The 22300-nt window shown below is 40.0% G+C and overlaps 2 protein-coding genes across 4 annotated transcripts in view; one reads left to right on the forward strand and one right to left on the reverse strand.

Moving 5' to 3' along the window:
• The window catches only part of trim3b (tripartite motif containing 3b), a 15791-nt gene extending 1447 nt beyond the window's left edge, over nt 1-14344 (forward strand). The window contains exons 2-17 of one of the 3 annotated variants that reach the window (XM_079647847.1): nt 1255-1430; nt 3556-3685; nt 4550-4660; nt 4752-4939; nt 6714-6894; nt 7120-7221; nt 7311-7409; nt 7683-7835; nt 8152-8530; nt 9369-9472; nt 9590-9757; nt 9893-10061; nt 10521-10562; nt 11232-11302; nt 11402-11542; nt 11795-14344. In XM_079647847.1, coding sequence (XP_079503973.1) covers nt 1285-1430; nt 3556-3685; nt 4550-4660; nt 4752-4939; nt 6714-6894; nt 7120-7221; nt 7311-7409; nt 7683-7835; nt 8152-8530; nt 9369-9472; nt 9590-9757; nt 9893-10061; nt 10521-10562; nt 11232-11302; nt 11402-11542; nt 11795-11947 — 2337 coding nt within the window. In that variant the 5' untranslated portion in view covers nt 1255-1284 and the 3' untranslated portion in view covers nt 11948-14344. The remainder of the gene's footprint in view (nt 1-1254; nt 1431-3555; nt 3686-4549; nt 4661-4751; nt 4940-6713; nt 6895-7119; nt 7222-7310; nt 7410-7682; nt 7836-8151; nt 8531-9368; nt 9473-9589; nt 9758-9892; nt 10062-10520; nt 10563-11231; nt 11303-11401; nt 11543-11794) is intronic. The other 2 variants (XM_079647848.1, XM_079647849.1) reach the window with 2 other exon arrangements.
• Nucleotides 14345-15223: 879 nt separating this feature from the next.
• Nucleotides 15224-22284, reverse strand: trim47 (tripartite motif containing 47). The gene is made up of 8 exons (XM_079648727.1): nt 22046-22284; nt 21433-21644; nt 20395-20440; nt 20150-20245; nt 19607-19831; nt 19401-19423; nt 17555-17676; nt 15224-17377 (listed from the first exon to the last, which is right to left on the reverse strand). Exons 1-8 carry the CDS (start codon nt 22226-22228, stop codon nt 16848-16850), a joined length of 1437 nt encoding a protein of 478 aa, XP_079504853.1. The 5' UTR covers nt 22229-22284; the 3' UTR covers nt 15224-16847.
• Nucleotides 22285-22300: the final 16 nt, after the last annotated feature.

Here is a 22300-nt window from a genome sequence, read left to right on the forward strand (position 1 = left end):
GGGTTTTCGGACCCCCCCAGACCCCCCAATAAAGCAAAACTGCACGTTTCAGAGTGGCCTTTTATTGTGGCCAGCCTAAGGCACACCTGTGCAATAATCATGCTGTCTAATCAGCATCTTGATATGCCACACCTGTGAGGTGGGATGGATTATCTCGGCAAAGGAGAAGTGCTCACTATCACAGATTCTTTCCGATTTGTGAACAATATTTGAGAGACATTTTTATTTTGTGTAAATAGAAAATGTTTTAGATCTTTGAGTTCATCTCATGAAAAATGGGAGTAAAAACAAAAGTGTTGCATTTATATTTTTGTTCAGTGTATCTTATATTGTCAGCTACATGTATGGCTTTATATTCAGAGTGTTTTTTTACAGTAAGTGTGGCATCCTTTTTTTCCATGATTTATTCAAATTAGTGCAAACATGACATCCTTTGCACATAAATTATAAAGCAATTTCTAAACCTGACAGAATTAAACTGTGTTAAAAGGCAACGTTATCCCTTTTTTAAATTGAAGCTAAATGGTGCCTAGCCAACACATTTAAATGCAGGATTATAACGATTGACGGATCATTAAATACAGAAAGTATTCATGCTCAGTCATTTTTAAACATACAGCACTTTAAAGTTTCACTTACACAGCGAACTCTTGATCAAAGACTATGTAGAATGACTATAGATGTAAAATTGTGCTCTGTTCATATTTCCTTTTGAATGTTATAAAAGCATATGGTTCGATGGAGAGAGTTTAGCAGAGTGAGACCTCACTCGCGACTTGTAAATATAGACGGACAGACACAAATAGAAAAACGTAGACGCACAGTCAGTTTTCCCTTGTGTATGTGTGTGTGTAATATCACAACAGGTGTGTTCAGTTTGGGTAGCATGTGTGGCCAGTAAAGCTTGTTTAATTAAATGTTGTGGATTATAATAGACTGAACCACAGTCTGCACTTGTTGTCTGGTTTATTTGATTGTTTTGGCGTTATCCAAGATGTTCATCAAAAGCCAGGCACAGGGCCATACTGGTTTCTCTACATCCCTTTCAGTCTGTTTACTGATTACTTCTATTTCACAGAGGTCTCTTTCAGCTAGCTTTTTTCGTATTAACCTAGAAAAAACACAATAACAATGGATGAGTATTTGTTCTAAATCAAGCAGCTTTGTTAACTTTGGTTCCTGGTACCTCCTGTGGTCAGTTTACAGAGCATTAGCAGCCCTGATATTAATGCTTTCATCTTTGTTTCTCTGCAGGTTAACCGCTGTCGTTGTCCGTGGCTTCAAATGTCCTCTCCTATGGCAAATCGTGAGGCGGGGAGCACCAGCCCTGTGGTGCGTCAGATAGACAAACAGTTTCTGGTCTGCAGCATCTGTCTGGATCACTACCACAACCCCAAGGTGCTGCCCTGTCTGCACACCTTCTGTGAAAGGTAACTAACATTTGTGTTCTATTTCAACGACGAATTAAGTCCTAATTTCCCACAAACCTCAGTCTCTGCTCACTCCATCTGCTACATATAACTTTTTCTGGCCTTGACAAGAAGTTGATACACCACTCTTGCTATTTCCCTGCCAGTAATTATTCTCCCATCCTTTTATTCAAGAATTCTTGTCATACTTGCATGTCTCCAAATAGTGGGACCTCATCTTCTGCAAATCCATGGCCACAATTAAACAGCTCACAGCACTTCTCCTCCCCGACTCTAGCTGGGATAAGTGCATTCCTCAGCATCAGGGACCGTCAAAGTCTGAGAAAAGGCTCATTGTTGGGAGACACAATAACAATTCCTCAATCTACAGTTTCTTAGAAAGATGACACCCCCTCCAGCAATACTTACTGGGGCCTTTTTCGTGCCTGGCAAAGCAGAGGAGGCTTTTGAAAAGATTGTTGTGTGACAGGGTGGGGAAATGGAGAATGAAGAGGAGGGCATGTTGTTAGGTACAGATGACATTATGTTTCAAACTGGTTTACTTCCAAACCTATGATCAAACCAATATTTATGGACTAGTTTTGAATAGCCACACAGAGTACAGTATAAATCCTTTTTCCACGCAGTGTGAGGGGCCTTTGCCCACCCGAGGGCAAGTTAAATCCCCGGTTTAACTGGATGGCATGTGATCTGGATCCCTGCTGATGTGAACAGATTTATGTCTGGGGCTATAGATGATGTTGCCAGACAGATGTTTTAATACTGGGTGGGTTGATGTCGTTTTAGGGGTTTTAGAGCTGAGCTGGCAACCCATGCTGGGCCACGGCTATTGCATTGCTTTTAATTCTGCTTCTTTTTACTCTTTTGTGATTATCCTAGTCCTGTGCTTATATCCAGAGATCAGGGTCATGAGTTTGGTATGGATTGTGCAACTGTTTTAGATGAGGCCAATATAAATCAAGTCTTTCTAAAATAGGGGTGTGTGGCAACTTGTACTCTGGATTGCAGGATTTTAGGATAAGTGTAGTACTCGTGGTTAAAGTTATTCACAATTGAATTTGATTAGCTGCCTAAATTCAGTAAATAATATAGTTTTATATGGATACAAATACTGTGTTGATCATTTTTAGTGCCAACATTTTGATAAAAAATTAACTTGAATTGGATGACATTTTTTGGAATATGATATATTAGATAAATAATGTGTAAGTTGCAAACAGATGAATGTTATGGATGTTCTTTCAAACGTTCAGGTGTTTAACAGTTGTATGGCCTATGGAATGAAATTGTATATATAGACTTTTGTTAAAGCTCACTGTTATTATCAAGCTAAACACTGCTGCAGTTTACCAAGGCCCAGTTCATCAGGTCACACTGGGGTCAAAAAGTAAACAAAATGTTAGCATGCAAACAGAGAAGCTGCCCGGCATCCTTGTGTTCAACAACAGAGTCACCGACCTCACGTTACGCCCTGCGTCGATCAAAAATAGTGATAACGGAAGTTTAGAGAAACAACCATACATCTCATTCTGGGTTGGCTGCCGGGCTGAAGGCCAAGAGTGCGGTCTAGCGGTTTGCATACTGCGGCTCAACTTTGCTGACTGTCGCTTTCATTCCGCCTTGAAGGTTGTCTAATGTTGAATGGATTGCCTCCAAAGGGCAATTAAACCCACAAAGCATCCCCAGCGTTGAGGGGCCGGCAGGATAAATGTGAGACTGATCACAGCATGAGGCCGGAGTCCAAAACACATGCACACAGACAGACATGCAGAGGCATAAACAAACAAACATCTTATCTACTCTTTGTGTTTCTGTTAGACACATTGATTTCCACTGAAGATCCACTTTCTGAAAGAGGGAAGTGTGTTCTCCAAGGATCTGGGTTGTGTAGATTGACACGAAATCCCACTTTCCTCCTATTTGTTGTGACAGCAGCACTATTTAGTATTTAGGCACTATCTCTCAAGGACTGTGATAAGATGACAGCTCTCTCTTGCTAGTATCTTCTCTCTCTGCTTTAAATTGATGAATAGAATATAAATTTGAATTATACAATAAAATAAGAAAAAGTAATTGCTTTGATAGATATTGTTATACATTTTCTGTATTTGTTTACCTCCCCCAGTTGTCTTCAGAACTACATTCCCCCAGAGTCCCTCACACTCTCGTGTCCAGTGTGTCGACAGACGTCCATTCTGCCGGAGAAAGGGGTTTCTGCTCTACAAAACAACTTCTTCATCACAAATCTCATGGAGGTTTGAATATGAATCCCTTGTATTAGCTCTAGTCAAACACAAATGTATTAGCCAAACAGAAAGGTCAAGTGTGTCACAGGGATCAAATGACAGAACACAGATTAATTATGAGGTTAACAACAAAGCAAGGATTAATTACAAATAATTAAAGATACTCAAAGGAATGGGGCGAGGCTCTGGTTTTGTTCCTGTAATGCTGTTTTTGGAGTACCACTCTTTGTGCAGAGGGAGGACATTTTTGCAGACTGAGGTCATAGTCAGGTCTTCTTTTCTTTTTTCACAAGGGGCTCTTTTTAAGGCTGGTTTTAAATGTAAGGTTTCCATTGTGCATGTAGAGGTTATGATTAGTGTTAGCATTAGGATTCTATGGAATAGGTGTATTGAATGGAGGGAGCTCAAAAAGTACATCAATGTATCATGAAAAGATGAAGTAAACTGACTACAAGGTTTGAGGACAAAGAAATAAGTATCTTAGTTCTCATTAACATATACCGTAAAGTCATCAGTTCGATTGAATTCTGCAGCAATATTTGTTCAATCAATACACCACCTCTTAATTGTCCACTGCCAAATAAGGAAAAAGTATGCCCTGTTAAATATTTATAAAAAAGAAAATAAACCACCCCACTACAGTTAGTCCAGCAGATACGTGAATTAATTGTGCTTTTAATGATAAAAACATGAAGTTTGGCACACTGTTAGAGCATGGAAGATATTTGAATATAGGGTCATCGCATATTTGTCCAATGGCGCAAATGGCGGCCATTTTCAAAATGTCACATATCTGCTGGACTAAGTTCATTAGAAAATCTCTATTGTATTTATTAAAATCAGCGTAATGACATTTTAAATGTTTTCAACCAGGTCCTTCAGAGAGACCCCGAGTGCTCGCGGCCTGAGGCCTGCAGTGTCCTGGAGTCCGTCAACGCTGCGGCCGCAGGGAAACCCCTCTGCTGCCCCAACCATGAGGGAAAGGTGAGAAGAACTTTGTGATGCTCACTCATCATTTCTTTTAGTAATTGTCAAAGAAACAAAATACTAAAATCCCTACATATCTGCTGCAAAGCCCAGCAAGAGTGAAGGAGTTTGTCTCCCCCTGCAGGTGATGGAGTTCTACTGCGAGTCCTGTGAGACAGCCATGTGTCTGGACTGTACATCGGGGGAGCACAGGGAGCACGTGACCGTTCCTCTGCGGGACGTCGTGGAACAGCACAAGGCTGCGCTCAAGACACAGCTGGACGCCATTATGAGCAGGTGGGGACTTGAGACCTAAATAAAGCTTTCAGAATATACCACACTTGAAGTCAAAGCATTACATTGTGCTGACGCTTTTATCCAAATCACCTTACAATAGGTGCAACAAACCTTAAAGATAGATACATAAAGGTTTTCATTTTTTTCATTTCATTTCCATCTTTATTTCGAACAGATTAAAAAAAATAATAATAATAATAAATGTGAAAAACAGAATACCGTATTGTTAGAATACAGTATTTATCAATATTCATAATAATATTAATATATTCAACAAAAATATTAATAATAATAATAATAATAATAATAATAAATCATATGTATCCGAAAGGGAGCAGGAGGAAGCAAGTGCTTATTAATTCCGACCCCTTACTTACTGCTAATCAATGATTATCCTTTAAATCATTTCTGCAAGTTATTCCTACTCACATCTTTACATTTATACATACATTTAGAATACTTTCTTATCTTCAATCACCTCTCTTCATTCTCATAGTTTTTCAAAAAAGTGTTTCTGTAAATAAAAAGATAAAAAGCATGTTATGATTATAGTGGCAAAGGCCCATTTCAACCAGTTAAGCCCCACGCCCAAGGTACCGGGGGCAAAACGCAACATCTTGCAAGAAACAACGTCTGAGGGCTTCTTAACATTTAACAAACTATGAATGTGTCATACCCACTTAACGGGAAGAAACTCAGCTATCAGACAATATTAACAATGTTTAGCTAAACGAAACACAAGGGTAATAGCAAGACTCTGCAAGCCCTGAGCAAAAAAATTATAACGCACTTAGCACAAAACTCACATTAGAAATACTTTATTACTTATCGGATCTGCACAAACAAGATATCAGATTTAAAGCTGAGATTCCACAGACTCTAAAGGTGTAAGTATCATCACTGTGCGGCCAAGACTCAGGGCAGCAAAAGGCAAATCCAGACAACACACCACGTAGCTTTACGGAGCCAAAACGGCAAATATGTCTTACCTTTGCTGTTTTTCTGATCAAAGGTTGTGTTCAATGGCATTAAAGCAATAAAAACGTTGCTGAAGGTTAATCCAATGTCACTGTGTCCCTTTTAAATTATGACTGATAATCCATCATCATATTTATGGCTATAACCTAGTTTTCAGAGCGTAACATAGGTTTGGGCAAGCTGTGTGCGCATCACTCTCATTCCTCAATGGTAACGTTTAAGTGGATTTAGGAACATCCCCTCGATTCTATTGGCTCTAACGGTTCAAAAGAGGTGTCAATCATCAAAATCGACCGTGGGGGGCCAGAGATATTGCAAATCCACCCAAATGACCCCAGAAGTGGGTTTCTTTTTCTAAACCTCTCTAAAAAGGTCACATGTCACTTCATCAATCGTGATACAGGATACTTATTATATTTTATAGTTTGGATTCCTAAAGCTTTTGGTCTACTATCCCATCATTCAAGGGTGGTTTTCAGTATAAGTAATATTTTTCTTTTTTGGACGGACACTATAATTTACATTTTTATTTTCTATGTTCAATCTGAATTTACTTTAAAATAAAAAAAATCTATATTGATTCTGACTTTTCTACATCCAACTCACAGGTTTATCATTGCTTTGAGAAAAAAGATGATTAATTGACCCCCTTTTAGAAGTGAAGTCATAGTCATTTGTTCTGGGAATGTCATTTTCGAGCCTGAGACCTGAAAAACAGGCTTGGGGCTTAACTGGTTTTTGTAGCTTTATAGCTCGTTTTTCATACAATTTCTGTTCACATAATGTCATCTTGCAGACTCCCTCAGCTAACATCATCCATCGGGCTGGTGAGTGAGATCTCCCGCCAGCTGAATGAAAAGAAGAACGAGGCGGTGGCAGAGATCACCAGTACGTTTGAAGAGCTGGAACGGGCGCTGCATCAGCGCAAGACGGCCCTCATCACAGACCTGGAGAACATCTGCAGCACTAAACAGAAGGTATATAGTTCACATTATTCACATATACCATAGATGCACTCAGACAACTGCACCTGCAAATGTGCATGCTCATTGTCTAGTGCAGGATCACTCACAGGCATTTATCATACAAGCATGAGCTGCCATAGGTCTCGAAATCCTGGCGAAATATTTCAGCATGCTGTTCTTTACTATTTCTTTATTTGATTGTTTCTGTTTTCTTAACTTCCTCTCATCTGAGTGCAGGTCCTGCAGGCCCAGCTTTCGTCTCTCCTCCAAGGGAAGGACCACATCCAGAGCAGTTGCAGCTTTACAGAGCAGGCTCTCAGCCATGGGAGTGCTACTGAGGTGAGCAAGCTAACAAACACAGATGGGAACATAACATAATGAAGACGAGTGTTGGATACAAAATAAAAATGTTGTGTCTCTCCCGCCAGGTGCTGCTAGTTCAGAAGCAGATGAGTGAGCGGGTCACAGCACTGGCCAGACATGATTTCCCAGAGAAACCACATCAGAATGCACATCTGGACTGTCAGGTATTTCATGATTTAATGATCTAGTATTGGGGAACTACTACATTCTTCATCCAGAACAAGTTTAGTCTGTCACATAAAACTAATTAAAAAGTAAGAATTAAGTACAAAAAATCATAGTATAGTATTTAATACAAATTCATTGTAAAGTATATCATAATAATTCATTGTATTTACTATTGTAAGTAGGTGTAAGTGTAAAAGTAAAATGAGCATTGGGGGAACCTGCTGTGAAAAATATTGTCTGTGGTGGAAATATGATCCTCTCTGCTCCAGGTGGAAACTGAAGGTCTCCGGCGCTCCATCCAGAACCTGGGCGTCCTCCTCACCACCGCCGCTGTGGCTCACACCTCCGTCGCCACGGGAGAGGGCCTCCGCCACGCAGCCACCGGGCAGCACCACACGGTTACTGTGACAACGAAAGACAAAGTACTGTTGTTAACGCTTATCCTAACTCCCATTTCCTACATGTGTGTGGAGTGAACTCTTGATATTGCTAGCAGATTAACATTATGCTTTTTCTTTAATCAGTTTGCTAATGTACTTTAGTCACACACTTTCATTTTGTTTTCCATTTTAATTTCAATTTCCTGATATTTTCTCTGGACGCTCTGGTCACGAAGGCAATTGAAAAGTCCTTATTAGTATCACAAACAATCTTGAAAAGAGTGACAGTAGAAGATGCAGCTTTAATAGGCTGCAGCCATGTGCGTATTGTTATTTAATGGACATCCTCTCTCTGCAGGATGGAGAGCTGGTGCGGACAGGAAATGCTGTTTTAAAAGCAGAGATAACATCTGCTGACGGGAGCCGCATTACAGAGGCAGACGTAGCGGACAATAAGAATGGGACATATGAGGTGGGCTACACATTACGAGTGGAGGGAGAGTACTCCTTCTCTCTGTTGCTGTACGGCCAGCCGTTGCGTGGCAGCCCTTTCCGCCTGCGAGCGATCAAGCCCTCAGATGTGCCTCAATCTCCGGATGACGTGAAGAGGAGGGTGAAGTCTCCCAGCGGCACAGGAGGACACATACGGCAGAAAGCAGTGCGTCGGCCTTCCAGCATGTACAGCACCACCAAGAAGAAGGAGAACCCCATTGAGGACGAGCTCATCTACAGAGTGGGTAAGTCCAGGAGAGACAGTACTGCAGTGTACACGGCGTTACCGCAGCAACAGATCTAAAACCACCGGACTAAGGGACTATTTCATCCCACAGACCATAAGACTGTCAAACACCTGAACTATTGACAGAACATACATAACATTCATCTGTTTGCAACTCATATATATCATATGTCAATATTCCAATTACTGTATATAGACTATTCTGCACAGTTTCTATTATATTCTGTTTCTATTCTATTCTATTTACTTGTACTATTTTATCTGTTGTATTGTGTTGCACTGTTTGAGGAGCCTGTGACCTAAGATTTTCATTGTCATAACTACACTGTAGCTATGCACACATGGCAATAAAAGCCTTGAAACCTTGAATCGTCAAATCAAGTACCATGAAGACATGACACTTATTAACAAAGCAAACTTTCTAAAGCTTGCATCATGTTTGAGACTTCCCCTCTAGGTAGCTTCTGTTTTCACTTTTTAATAGACTACAGAGTAAAATGTCTTGCTGTGACTTGATAGAAGAAGTAACATCAAAAACATTTTTATTCTGCAAGCTACGGCAGGTTGACAGAAGATCACAAGCTTGTATTTTTGCTTACTTCAAAGTGGAAAGTTTGTTTTAGATTGTGCTTGCTGAAGGTAAACCATTGTCACTATGGACTATCTTTCTCAAGCAGGACAAGTATTTATGATATTTTTTTAATTATACTGAAATAAACACAAATCAGTCCAAACACCAGCTAATTGTAGTCCAAAACCACTGGTATGAGCCATTAAAGCAACATTTTAAACATGGAGTGGCACATCAACTGAGTGTGTTATTATTTATCCGTCAGGTTCCCGGGGCAGAGAAAAAGGGGAGTTCACAAATCTGCAGGGAATCTCAGCCTCTTGTAACGGCCGAGTTGTGGTTGCCGACAGCAACAACCAGTGCATACAGGTGAGACAGACAGGAAAGTGCATGTAAGTGCAACCATGAATGTATTTGTGGTCACAAAATATGGTTATACTGTGTTCATGACACATTTGACTCACAGTAAGATGGAACTGATTACAGATATTCTCCAACGACGGCCAGTTCAAGATGCGCTTTGGGGTCAGAGGTCGGTCTCCGGGACAACTGCAGAGGCCGACAGGCGTCACCGTGGACATGAACGGTGACATTGTGGTGGCCGACTATGACAATCGATGGGTCAGCATCTTCTCGTCTGATGGCAAATTTAAGGTCAGATCTCAAAGATTGTTATTAGCTAGACAGTCCTGAAGTCAAATGAGTAATGTAACGTAATGCTCAAACAATAGCCTTGGAAGAAAAGGTTATACAATTGACATATGACCTCTTTGTCTCTCTCCCTGCCAGAATAAGATTGGTGCAGGCCGGCTCATGGGTCCTAAGGGTGTCGCCGTGGACAAGAATGGACACATCATCACTGTGGACAACAAGGCATGCTGTGTCTTTATATTTCAATCCAATGGGAAGTTGGTGACTAAGTTTGGAGGCAGGGGGACGTCAGACAGACAGTTTGCAGGTGAGACCAAGGCCTCAATATGCAACTAATGAAGAAGTGCTATCAAACAATGTTCTCTATTTCAATGAAGAGATCTGTCAGTGATACAAGAGTGTCTGCCTTCTTTTTAAGTTCATCTCTCATGATTTTTATGTCTGTATTATGTTGGATTTCGAAATGGAAAAATACAAATAATAATTGAACACTCAACAAGGTCTTGTTGACACCTTTACCGTCAGTTACTGCCACGATATTTTCCACTTTTTATGTCTGAATACAGACCATCCCATGTAACATTCTGTTTGAACATGACTGTATATACTTCTAGGCAAAGCCCCAGGTGACGCAGCGGCCCCCCCGCTCCCCCCACAAACTGCGTCTGTGCGGATCAAACTACTCCTTTTTCTTCTCTGTTATCATTTATCTCTGACTACCTATTTTCCTTTCTTTCTGTTTTCTTCCTCCTGTTTTTCAATCTAGAAAAACTTGGCCCATACTTTAATAAATCTGGCTCAGTGTTCAGTAAGTACTAAGTGTGGCCTTGCTGCAACCTTAATCCCACAGTGCGGTGCCCTCTGTCTAACCCGATCCCTGATCATGTGCCTGCCCTCCTGACAACTCAGATTCTTGACAAATCCAAGCTTTGCCTGTACAATAAGAATAAGAAATGCAATTACATGCTATTGTAATAATCACCTACTATTACAATATTGACCAAATTGCCATGTGCATTGTTTTTTAGCCCACATGAATAGGAAGAGATTAGTGTGAAGGATTTTTACTGCCCTGTCCCATGAAACTAACTGATGTTTCCTGTTAAGATAATCAGTGTTGGGAGCTACAGAGCTTTTTATTAGGTATCTAATAGGCAATAGATGTCACTTTATATACAGTAGCTACCCCGGAATGTTGATGGTAAATCTCAAAGTATTGTGCCTTTCCCAATAATCTAATTTGACTGTTTTGACATTCTGAAAATTATTAAACAACTCGCGTAAAGCATCTAATGCATGAAAAGCCAATCGCAAATCAGTACAGCTAACCATGTGATCAAACTACATTTTGTAATTAGAGCTGAAATTGTGGTTCAAACGACCAACTAACAGTCAAGAGAATGGTGATAAGTACGGGAATGTGATTCTGTTACAAGTAGAGTGAACTTCACATGAACTCGTCTCTCTCTCCCTATAGGTCCGCACTTTGTTGCCGTGAACAACAAGAATGAAATCATCGTAACTGATTTCCACAATCACTCTGTGAAGGTAAGAAATGCTCAGTCTGTAATTCACATTGAATATGTGCATCAAAGTGAGTGCAAAGAGGTAGACAAAGTGTTTCATTTCCCTGACTTCATGTCCCAGGTGTACAATGCAGATGGAGAGTTCTTGTTCAAATTTGGCTCTCATGGTGAAGGCAACGGTCAGTTCAATGCTCCCACTGGAGTGGCCGCGGACGCGAATGGAAACATCATTGTGGCTGACTGGGGCAACAGCAGAATACAGGTGAAACAGGCAATATTCTATAAACCTCACAACTTTGAACGTTTTCTTTAATATAGCATTGTTTATCAGTAATGGGAAATAGTTACAAAGAAAACATTCACATTAAATGATTAACAACAGGAAACACTTAACAATTAAAGTACACTATAGCAATAAGGACATCAATACAGCAAACAACAGTCTGTTGCTATGGATGCTATGGATTGTTATGATATGAACACTAAAAACGTACCTTTGTGTTTTTTATTCCAGGTGTTTGACAGTGCAGGCTCCTTCTTGTCTTACATCAACACCTCAGCAGACCCTCTGTACGGGCCCCAGGGCCTCGCTCTCACCTCAGATGGCCATGTGGCTGTGGCCGACTCTGGAAACCACTGCTTTAAGGTTTACAGATATCTGCAGTAGGCTGAGGGAAGACCTCCAGACCGGACCCCTGCTAAGTTAACAGTGCATACTGCTCGGGGACATGGAGCTGCAACGGGCCTGCACTCTACACTGGTCCCAGGTTCCAGAAATTCATTACCTTTTCATTTTGTCTCAGCACACTTCTATATACCATCACATTTCCAAGTTTCAAAGAAATCTGAGAAAGATGTTTACGTGAAAAACAACCAAAAACACTCAAACTAAATAAGCTATTAATCCCCAAAAATGAAATGAGTTCCCTTTGTAAAAAATAGGCTACCCTGATGAAAATAAAGTTTTAAAGGTCACCTATTATGCAAAATCTACTTTTTTATGTCTTTTATACATAAATATGTTTCTACTCTGTCTTAGGTTTCAGTAAAAATATTCTCTCTCTTCTGTTCTGATTTATGAAAATGAGCTGATCAGATTTGGGCTACTTTGTGATGTCACAATGTTTTTTGGGGTTGTGCAATCATTAGCCAATAACAAACCAAGGTAACACCCCCCCCCACCTTATCACCTGAATCTTTTCCTTGAGCACGATTGTGTTCTTTTTAAACCAATCATCTCTCAGAGGGGCGTGGCCAGCAGCAGCTCATTAGCATTTAAAGCTAAAGACACCAAATCAGCACTTTTGGAACAGGGCTGAAACAAGAGAGGTATTTGGCAATATCTGTTTCGTATTTCGAGCCAAATACTTCAGAGACATGTTTTGTATATATCTGAGACCTATAACATATTGTTCACAAAGAGTATAATACGGGACCTTTAAGAATGAATGAATTTTCACAAGCATGAGGAATAAAACATCCCATTATCCATATTTTTCTATCTGATCACGGTCTACTTGAGTGTTTTTGACAGATTCCACTAGAGAAAAATCAACTGGGAATGAACCTCTGGAACAAGGCGTTGCAGCTTTATTCCTCTTTTATGTGTGACCTCACCAGTAGAGAGTGTGCCAGTCTGAAGTAGGTGATGCACTGCTATTTCTTTTGGGCAACACACTCAGCAACCAGCAACCAAGGCGAGACACAGAAGCAGGAGTGCACTTCCTGTTTTCTGAGGACGCTTTGTGTTTTTAGTAACATGCTCAGGCCTTTCCTTGAACACTGTTGCATGTCAGTGTGCTCCAGAATATGACCCTGTTGTCACTGCCTTCAATTCTCATCAGCAAACACAACAGAACACACGAAGACAGTAATGTGTATAAAGAGTTGTTTCTTATTTTTCTCCTGAATTTAGACTATTGTTTTCTTTTATGGCGTAAGATGAGTTGACTTATGTGCACATGTTTTTTGGTACCCAAAGACGAGCAGCAAGAAGCACAACAGTTGGTAGAACAACGTTTTTGAACACAAAATCTGACTACTTTTTTTCTTCTATTAACCAAAACAAACTTCATACAGTGTACGACACAAATAGTTCGGTTTCCATATCTACAACCTAATGTAGTTGTATGCTATTTTACTGTTTAACCACCTTATTACAGCACTTACACTGGAGCATTATACTTATATACAATTGAAGGTCATGCCATGTAGGAGCCAGCTGAATGGCTTGCAAACACTAATAGAACAAACTTGTATACTCATTGTTTACTGTATGTTTTTTCTTCTAAATAGTTAATTTATTTTTCTTTTCTTTTCTACATAATTTGTTCTACAAATTATTTTTCTAATTTGTGCATTTGAACTGTATCCTCTTTGCCAAACATTTCCGTACATAGGCCTTGTGACATGTAGCACTGAAAGCTGTTTTGCCTCTTCCCAGAGCTCACATCCTGGACTACAGGAACTTTTCCTTCGGCCAAAACGTTTTGTTGTAAGTCGTTGAACATTGCACAAGTACAAATATTATAAGAGTTATATCGTTTGCAAGAGTAATATATGCCTGTGTATAGTTATCATTAAACATAATCAGAAAGTGTACTGTATATTACAATCACATTCTTGTTGTAGCTGACAAGCACCTTCATCATGGATTTTTCCAGTATTCACTTTCTTGGTTGTTCAGTGTTTTAAAGGTGTTCTGTGCATCTCCTTGAGAAACACAACGAAGCACCTGTATTGTATGAATAAACTATTTGATCTGTAATCTGGTCTTTCCATCTACATTTCTCATTTCCTGGAAAACCATGTTATTTCTGATCTTTTTGACTTTTCTTATTCATAAACATGACCCCTGTGTTCCTATGGTTTTATTTGTGTCCTTGTTTTACCTGTAACTGCACATGTCTGTGAAATAAAGGAAGCACATACTGTGTAAACAAAACAGTACACAAACCATATTGTGTGGCCTACTGTATACTGCAAGTGGCCAATTTTACAAGAAGTAATCACTTGTATCATGGCCAAGGTATAATTGTAAATATTAAAATCATACGCTATGAAATATTGTGCACATTTTGTTTTCATAACAAGACTTCAGTAAACTAATGCCTTTTCTGTACATGTTTTTATTTATTTTTGAAATAGGTATAAAGGCATACATTTGTTTTGCTTAATCAGAAACCAATATATTCATGCATTTTCTTACCAAAATAATTGAATAGTCAGATGTGTCATGGAAGTGTTGAAGTCCCATCGTGACAGGAACTTTGGTTTAATGCCACTGCTCTCCGCTCTGAAACTGTTACATATTATAATACATAATGTGAGGTCACGCAAGCAGCCATTACAATTTGTGCTCATGATGATTAACCGTCCTGTTAGGAAGATCTGGGCAACTATTTATAAAACCAGCCCTCCATTAATATCATATCTCTACGGAAATAACGGCCAAACAACCAGAGCCGGCGGGGGAGGGAACCGTTTTCTCACCTCCTCCTTAAATGTTCTGGCAGTATGAAAACTGAATAAGAAACAAACCGTCTCAAAAGGTTTCTTGAGAATGTCGGACCAAAATAACAAAAAACTCTAAGCATGAACCTGTTCAGTGCAAAGAGTACGCTGCAGAATGGGACAAAAGAAGCCTATAAAAGTAACTTATGCCGAGCAGACACTAACTGCGTTTGAGTAGCAAAGTGAAAAAAAAAAAAAAAAGGAAGAACTTTCAAGATAACATTGAGAGTTTTGAATCGGTCAATTTTCCACATGTAAAAACGATGGAATGACACAAACCTGGCTGACAGCATCTAGAAATCATTAGGTTTTGAAAAAAAATGACAGGTCCGAAATACATTTAAATGTATCCCTAATTAACATTCGTTTTGGTTTACATTACCAGAGGCCTTGTGTAGAGAAAGTTAATAACACTCTTGAAAAATAAAACTTGAATTTCTCTTCTTTTAATGTTATTGTTCTGTCTAAGAAACACTTAGCACATTTAAAGCAGGTGAAAGGGCCACAAACAGGGACTGCAAGATTTTATTTTTAAAGTCACACTTAAAGAAACAGCCCAAACACTGCTAAACTTATTACAGATATGAAACTCAGAACGCTTGAGAAATTAAAAGTATGTATAAATGAGGTGTACTATCTTGGACACAATGTTTATCAGTAAATATTCAGAGTTTAAGAGCACAAAGTGTTGCAGTCATCAAGTGAAAATCTTAAACATCTACTAATAAACTGAATAATAAATATTATGAATGTCCGTTGGGCTCCTCAATAGGATTCTGAAATAAAAAACAAAAAAAACATTTAAGACGGCAGTCATGTCGCTTGTCGGTCCACAACTGCACAAGCAAAAATAAAACGATCTAAAAGAAGAATGTTAAAAACATGTTTAAAGAAGGAAAAAGATTGTACCCAGATACACATATTTCATTCAATAAAGAAAAATAGAAAACTGGTTGAAAAATGTCAGGAGTTCAAACCAATCAGCACCATCTCAACAACGATCTATTTATAATCTGAAGCAGGAATATTTTTAAAATAACTATCATCAAGGCAATGCTGGGGTAATTTGTAAAAAGCAAACTGAAGAAGTTATAAAAATTGTAATTCAGCATTTTGTAAGTTTACATTTTAGTCAAGTCCATCAGGCACTCTCCAGTTAAGCAACTGATTTTGAGATATGGCTGTTCATCTTAATTCATTGTTTACATTTTTCAAAATAGTTTGCTTTGTCATACACACCTGCTAATTCTCCAGCAGACTGATGACATTTTGTCAGATTTGTATGATAGCTATAACAAAAAGCACAATGGCACGACTTCATGCCTTCTGCTCAACAAAGAAATGCGCTTCAGAGTAACATAGAGGAGTTTGGAACTTCCAAAAATGTAAGCAATATACAGAATAAAAAACAGATACAATAAGGGGATTTAAAAACGATGATAAAACGATCTTTTGACAGAACAACCTGAACCACTCTCTCATGGAAGTACAATGCGGCCAAATTCAATCAAGTAATTCTGATAACTATGAGCATGTAACTGAGTGTTATATAATGAAGGAATCTATCAACTATCAATGTGATACTTGATGAACTTTTACCCAAGGCCACTGACCCTGCCTGCCAAAGAAATTAGCCAACACAAGTTAATGTACAGTAATTGTATGGCATAGTAGTTGACATTTGAGGAATCTGCATGACTGCAACCAGTGGTATTTACAACAAAGCCGCTCTCAGACTGCAGCCAGTCACCAGGGGTTAAAGCCTACAGTGTGTGCCGGGGTTAAAAGAAACCACATTTAACATTTTCAAATTGCCTTATGAGAAAATGTAAAGCACTTCACATCAACCAACGTGTGATGAGACACCTGGTGACTCATGTTCTAACTCGAGTAAGACCAACAGGAACCATGTGCACATCACACAGACACAGGGTCAACATCCACCTGTCACTCCGTCCGAGACTGAGAAGAAACCATATTGACAGCAGATCTGAAAACCATGGCGTACGATTTTACCAGTAGATAATTAGATTTCATGACTCTTTTCAGATCTCTCAGTAATAGTGGCATATCTGCAGCCTGCTGCCGGGGTCATTCTTCCCCGGGCTGAAGAAGGGATAGACAGGCTCTTCAAAGCAGGTATCAAACATGAACAGTCTTTTCATTGTGACGGCGTCATAGAAACTGAGGCGCCCGTTGTCGTAGTCCAGGTACACGCCGACCCGAGGAGAGTTCCAGTAGTCGGCCACGGGGATTCGCCCGTCCTCTCCGTTGGCGTAGAGCCGGTCCTGCAGACACAGGCTCCAGTACCCAGAGGAGGGGGTGAGGCTGACGAAGCCCTTCCTGTTGCTGCCCTCAGTGGTGACTCCCAGGTACCACACGCCTTTGTCCTTCACGTCCACCTCCCAGTAGTGCTGGCCGCTGGCGTACTGGGCCGTGGCGAGGACTCCACAGAAGCGAGTGAAGCGGGCCGGCAGGTCGGGCTCCTGGTTACGAATATGGCCCTCCTCTACTTTGGTGTCAAAGTCTGAGATCTGAAGGTTTAGGTGAGCCGTGTCGGGGTCCAAGGTGAGGTTCTGGGGCACTACACAGAAAGAGAGGGGGAAGTTAGGTCACCTTGATCATAGAGCGGGCTGAAGAAGGCAGGACAGTTGAAAAAAATACAAGTTAAGGAATCCAAGTTGATATTTATCTCCAAGGAAGCAAAAGTTGTCTTACTTGGGGTAATAAGATGTCAAACATGCATGTGTGGGAAACTCACTAGTGTGCAGCACGTGCATCATCTTCTTCCACATGATGAGCTGGAAGGGCCCGGAGAAGTCTGTGAACTCAGTCGCACAATTGACGGTGTCGAGGGATTTGAACGGCTTGCAATGGATGACTCTGTAGGAGAAAAACACAAGTATAAAAAGGTACATTTTTGCTCAATAAATAAATAAATAAATAAACAGTTTGTATACAGGACTGTCTCAGAAAATTAGAATATTGTGATAAAGTTCTTTATTTTCTGTAATGCAATTAAAAAAACAAAAATGTCATACATTCTGGATTCATTACAAATCAACTGAAATATTGCAAGCCTTTTATTATTTTAATATTGCTGATTATGGCATACAGCTTAAGAAAACTCAAAAATCCTATCTCAAAAAATTAGAATAGTTCCTCAGACCAAGTAAAAAAAAAAGATTTATAACAGCAAAACACAATCAAACATTTGAAAATGTCCATTAATGCACTCAGTACTTGGTTGGGAATCCTTTTGCACGGATTACTGCATCAATGCGGCGTGGCATGGAGGCAATCAGCCTGTGGCATTGCTGAGGTGTTATGGATGCCCAGGATGCTTCAATAGCGGCCTTTAGCTCATTAGCATTGTTGGGTCTGGTGTCTTTCAGCTTCTTCTTCACAATACCCCACATATTCTCTATGGGGTTCAGGTCAGGGGAATTTGCAGGCCAATCGAGGACAGTAATGCCATGGTCAGTACACCAGTTACTGGTGGTTTTGGCACTGTGGGCAGGTGCCAGATCATGCTGGAAAATGAATTCCTCATCTCCATAGAGCTTTTCAGCAGACGGAAGCATGTAGTGCTCTAAAATCTCTTGGTACACAGCTGCATTTACTCTGGGCTTGATGAAACACAGTGGACCAACACCAGCAGCTGACATGGCTCCCCAAACCATCGCTGACTGTGGGAACTTCACACTGGATTTCAAGCAACTTGGATTTTGCTCCTCTCCAGCCTTTCTCCAGACTCTGGCGCCTTGACTTCCAAATGAAATACAAAACTTGCTTTCGTCTGAAAAGAGGACTTTGGACCACTGTGCAACTGTCCAGTGCTTCTTTTCCTTAGCCCAAGTCAGACGCCTCTTCCGTTGTCTTGAGTTCAGAAGTGGCTTGACCATGGGAATACGGCTATTGTAGCCCATTTCCCGGACACGTCTGTGAACAGTGACTTTTGATACCTGGACTCCAGCTTCAGTCCACTGTCTTTGAAGCTCCCCCAAATTCTGGAAGCGACTCTTCTTCACAATGCTGTTAAGGCTGCGGTCATCTCTCTTGGTTGTGCAGCGTTTCCTGCCACATTTCCCCCTTCCAACAGACTTTTTGTGGATGTGCTTTGAAACTGCACTCTCTGAACAGCTTGCTCTTTGAGACATTTCTTTTTGTGTCTTACCCTCCTGATGGAGGGTGTCAATGACGGTCCTCTGGACAGCAGTCAGATCAGCAGTCTTCCCCATACTTGTGATTTAGTTTACTGAACCAAGCTGAGTGTTTTTCAAGGCTCAGGAAACCCTTGCAGGTGTTTCGAGTTAATTAGACAATTCAAGTGATTCGTTGAACACCCTACTAGTATACTTTTTCATGATATTCTAATATTTAGAGATAGGATATTTGAGTTTTCTTAAGCTGTATGCCATAATCAGCAATATTAAAATAATAAAAGGCTTGCAATATTTCAGTTGATTTGTAATGAATCCAGAATGTATGACATTTTTGTTTTTTTAATTGCATTACAGAAAATAAAGAACTTTATCACAATATTCTAATTTTCTGAGACAGTCCTGTAAAGGTTCATATAAAATACAAAACTGTAAGCTACTTACTCATTGTGTGTCTCAGCAAGGCTCTGTTGAAAGAACAAAAAGTAATATTAAACACACACACACTTCACTTATGTACAACTGGCGGTGGTTTTTAGGTTTATTTCAACCATTGCTTCACATACCAACTGTTACTATACATCTATGACAAATATATCCTTACAATAATGCTCAGCATCAGAATCAGAGAGCAGACGTGTTATACTGACCTCAAAGCTAGTTTTCCCACCGATGTGACTGTGGATTTCAGCTATAGCTTTGTCTACAGACGCCATCTCTGTCTCTACAATCTTCAGGTTCTCGTCGATGACGGCCATGGTGGCCACTTCCTCGGCATCCAGGCTCTCAAGCAGGGAGTCTCTCTCATCGAGCAGGAACTGCACCAAGGCACCAACATCCGCCTCAATCTTCTCCTTGAGTCTCTTTTTCTTCAACTGGAGACCAGAGAATGTCAGAAGATAAGGATCAAAGACGTTATGATTGTAAGTATCAATGGAATGCGTGTTTAGCATTACCGACTGTAACATTTGAAAGCATCCTGTAACCCAGCGTTTAAATTACCAAATGTCAGGATTACCAATCAGGCCTCCATGCTGATTTTGTGATATTGCATTTAATTAGTTGATGAAATAAGGTTACATTTGGAAGATAGAGAAGGTTGTTATCTTGTTAGAATACTTGAACCAAACATACACTTTTGAAGTTGTGACCTATAAAAATGAAAATATGGTTTAAAAAATGATATTACATACCTTCGCTTCACTTGTGGTGCGCTCATCAGCAGTTATAACTTTTACACATTGAGACTTCTGCCAGTTGAGCTCCATTAGCCTCAGTTTCAACTCCATCTGTAAGAAAAATGATCATTAGGACACACAAACTAGTACATATTCTAGATGTCCCAAATAATACATGCAGACAAGGCCACATCCTCTCTGATCTCTTGGCAAAATACAGAGTAAGAGACTTAAAAATGAAAACATTTGCATAAACTTACCTTCATGTCATTCACAACTTCTGGTACTGGTGCTACCTCATGGTGTCTGAAAGTATATATATATATTTTTAAATGAAGCACACACACTCAAGTGTCAGACAGTTTAGGAGACAATCAGATATACATTTCAATTCAGTAGGGCTTCAAATTCCCACAAACATATGGGTGATACAATTATTGTAATTCATTAAACTGTAGGCTTATTACAACAATTTAACAGGACAAAAATCTATGGGGTGACATACTGACACACAGATAATAGTTGGTAGATTGCAAAAATGAAGGACAACATCAAGGGCAAACAAGATGAAGCAAGCTTGTTTTGCAAAAAGATACATGACCCTGGCTCTCTTAACGAGATACAGCAAAGTATAATATAAAATAATAAACTCAAACTAGTAATTCAAGTCTAGCAGAAATGTCTAGCAAGTAGCTATAACTATGCATTGAAAATAAGAGTGGTTGGCAGATTCATTTAGCAACAGAACCAGACCACACAAGAGTAAATAAGTAAAAGTTGGAATACAGTAACTGTCATAAAATAAAATGGTATTATCCTGATAGGCCTTTACATATGGCATGCATTATGTGAGAAGGGTCTGGGTGTCTTGGTGTTAAAGGTCCCATGTCATGGCCATTTCTACTGATCATAAATCCATTGTTGAGGTATACTAAAATACATTTATATTGTGCAATTGTCCAAACTCACATTGGTTTCTCATACAGCATCTCTGTAAAGTATGTGTATTCACTCTCTGTCCTAAACGGCTTGTTGGAGTTCCAACATTTTACATTAGAATTACATGAGAAACACTGCAGAGGACTGGGTGAATAGCCCTGGCAGAAGCAAGACAAGTGAAAGGGATAAACCAAGTCTACTCATTGATAGTACCAATTTCATTTTCCTGCATGATGAGTGACAGAGAAGAAATTGCAAAATAGAAATATGTGTATATTTGTCAGAGCAAACATATTAGCGAACCTTGGAGAATGAGTCTATAATGCCCCTTTGTATAAAAATGTGCCAACACCACCAACCTGTGTGCTCTAGATTCCCTGCAGACCACACAGATGGGCCTTTTATCAGTCTGGCAGTACAATTTCAGCTCCTCTCCATGTTGGTCACACTTGCCATCTACTTTAACGGGCTTAGAGGGCGGAGGACAGGACGCCAGACACTCCAGGTCGTCCAGCTTGGTCACCAGGTTCTGTACCAGGTAGTTTTTAGTGAAGGTCCTCTTGGTAAACACCTGCGACGACAAAGAAAGCAACTGATAAAGAGGCAAAAAACTGCTTGTCACCAAGGCCAAGTGAGTATGACGTTGTCCACAGAATGCATCTAGACATTCTGCATTAAAGCACTTGTTAAATAGCTACAGTACAAACACAACGGGTTGTCGCTTCCTTAGCTGCTGATAATTAAGCTTTCAGTTAGCTAACGGTAGCTAGTGCCAGCGAGGCAGCAGTCATAGCAACGCTAGCCTCAGAAATACACTGCGTAACTTTAGATAATATCATGTTTTAAAGACCAAACGTAAACCAGCTACTCTAAAATATTTGTAACCACATCAAATAAATACTGTCACACGTTTTTGAAATTTATTTTGTGAAGAAACAAGGTTCAAAATACAGATAACGTGCAATAAGTTACCGTTCGGCATTGAGGGCACTGATAGCCGTAGTCTCCGCCATTTTCATCCCAGTGCATGCAAATGCAAAACCGACAGAAATTATGCCCGCATTTCAGTATGACCGGGTCTTTGAAGAAGTCCAAACAAATTGCACATGTGAGCTCTTTCCTCAGGTCGTCTCCAGCTGCTCCAGCGGTAGCCATGTTTAAAAGCTAACGGCAGCAGCACCACACTGCAGGAAGTGAGGAGAATGAGGGAGGTAAGAGGGCACATTT

This window comes from Notothenia rossii (genome assembly GCF_949606895.1).
Source record: "Notothenia rossii genome assembly, chromosome: 9".
Lineage (NCBI taxonomy): Eukaryota > Metazoa > Chordata > Actinopteri > Perciformes > Nototheniidae > Notothenia > Notothenia rossii.

Excerpts from the sequence above, each read along its gene's own strand:
- trim47 (XM_079648727.1), bottom strand. The coding sequence starts at position 22,228 with ATGGCTACCGCTGGAGCAGCTGGAGACGACCTGAGGAAAGAGCTCACA. Across the intron at positions 19,424-19,606 it reads GTGGGAAAACTAGCTTTGAG|AGCCTTGCTGAGACACACAA; the intron begins GTCAGTATAACA and ends TTCTTTCAACAG. Across the intron at positions 17,677-19,400 it reads CTTGCTGAGACACACAATGA|AGTCATCCATTGCAAGCCGT; the intron begins GTAAGTAGCTTA and ends TTTCTCCTACAG.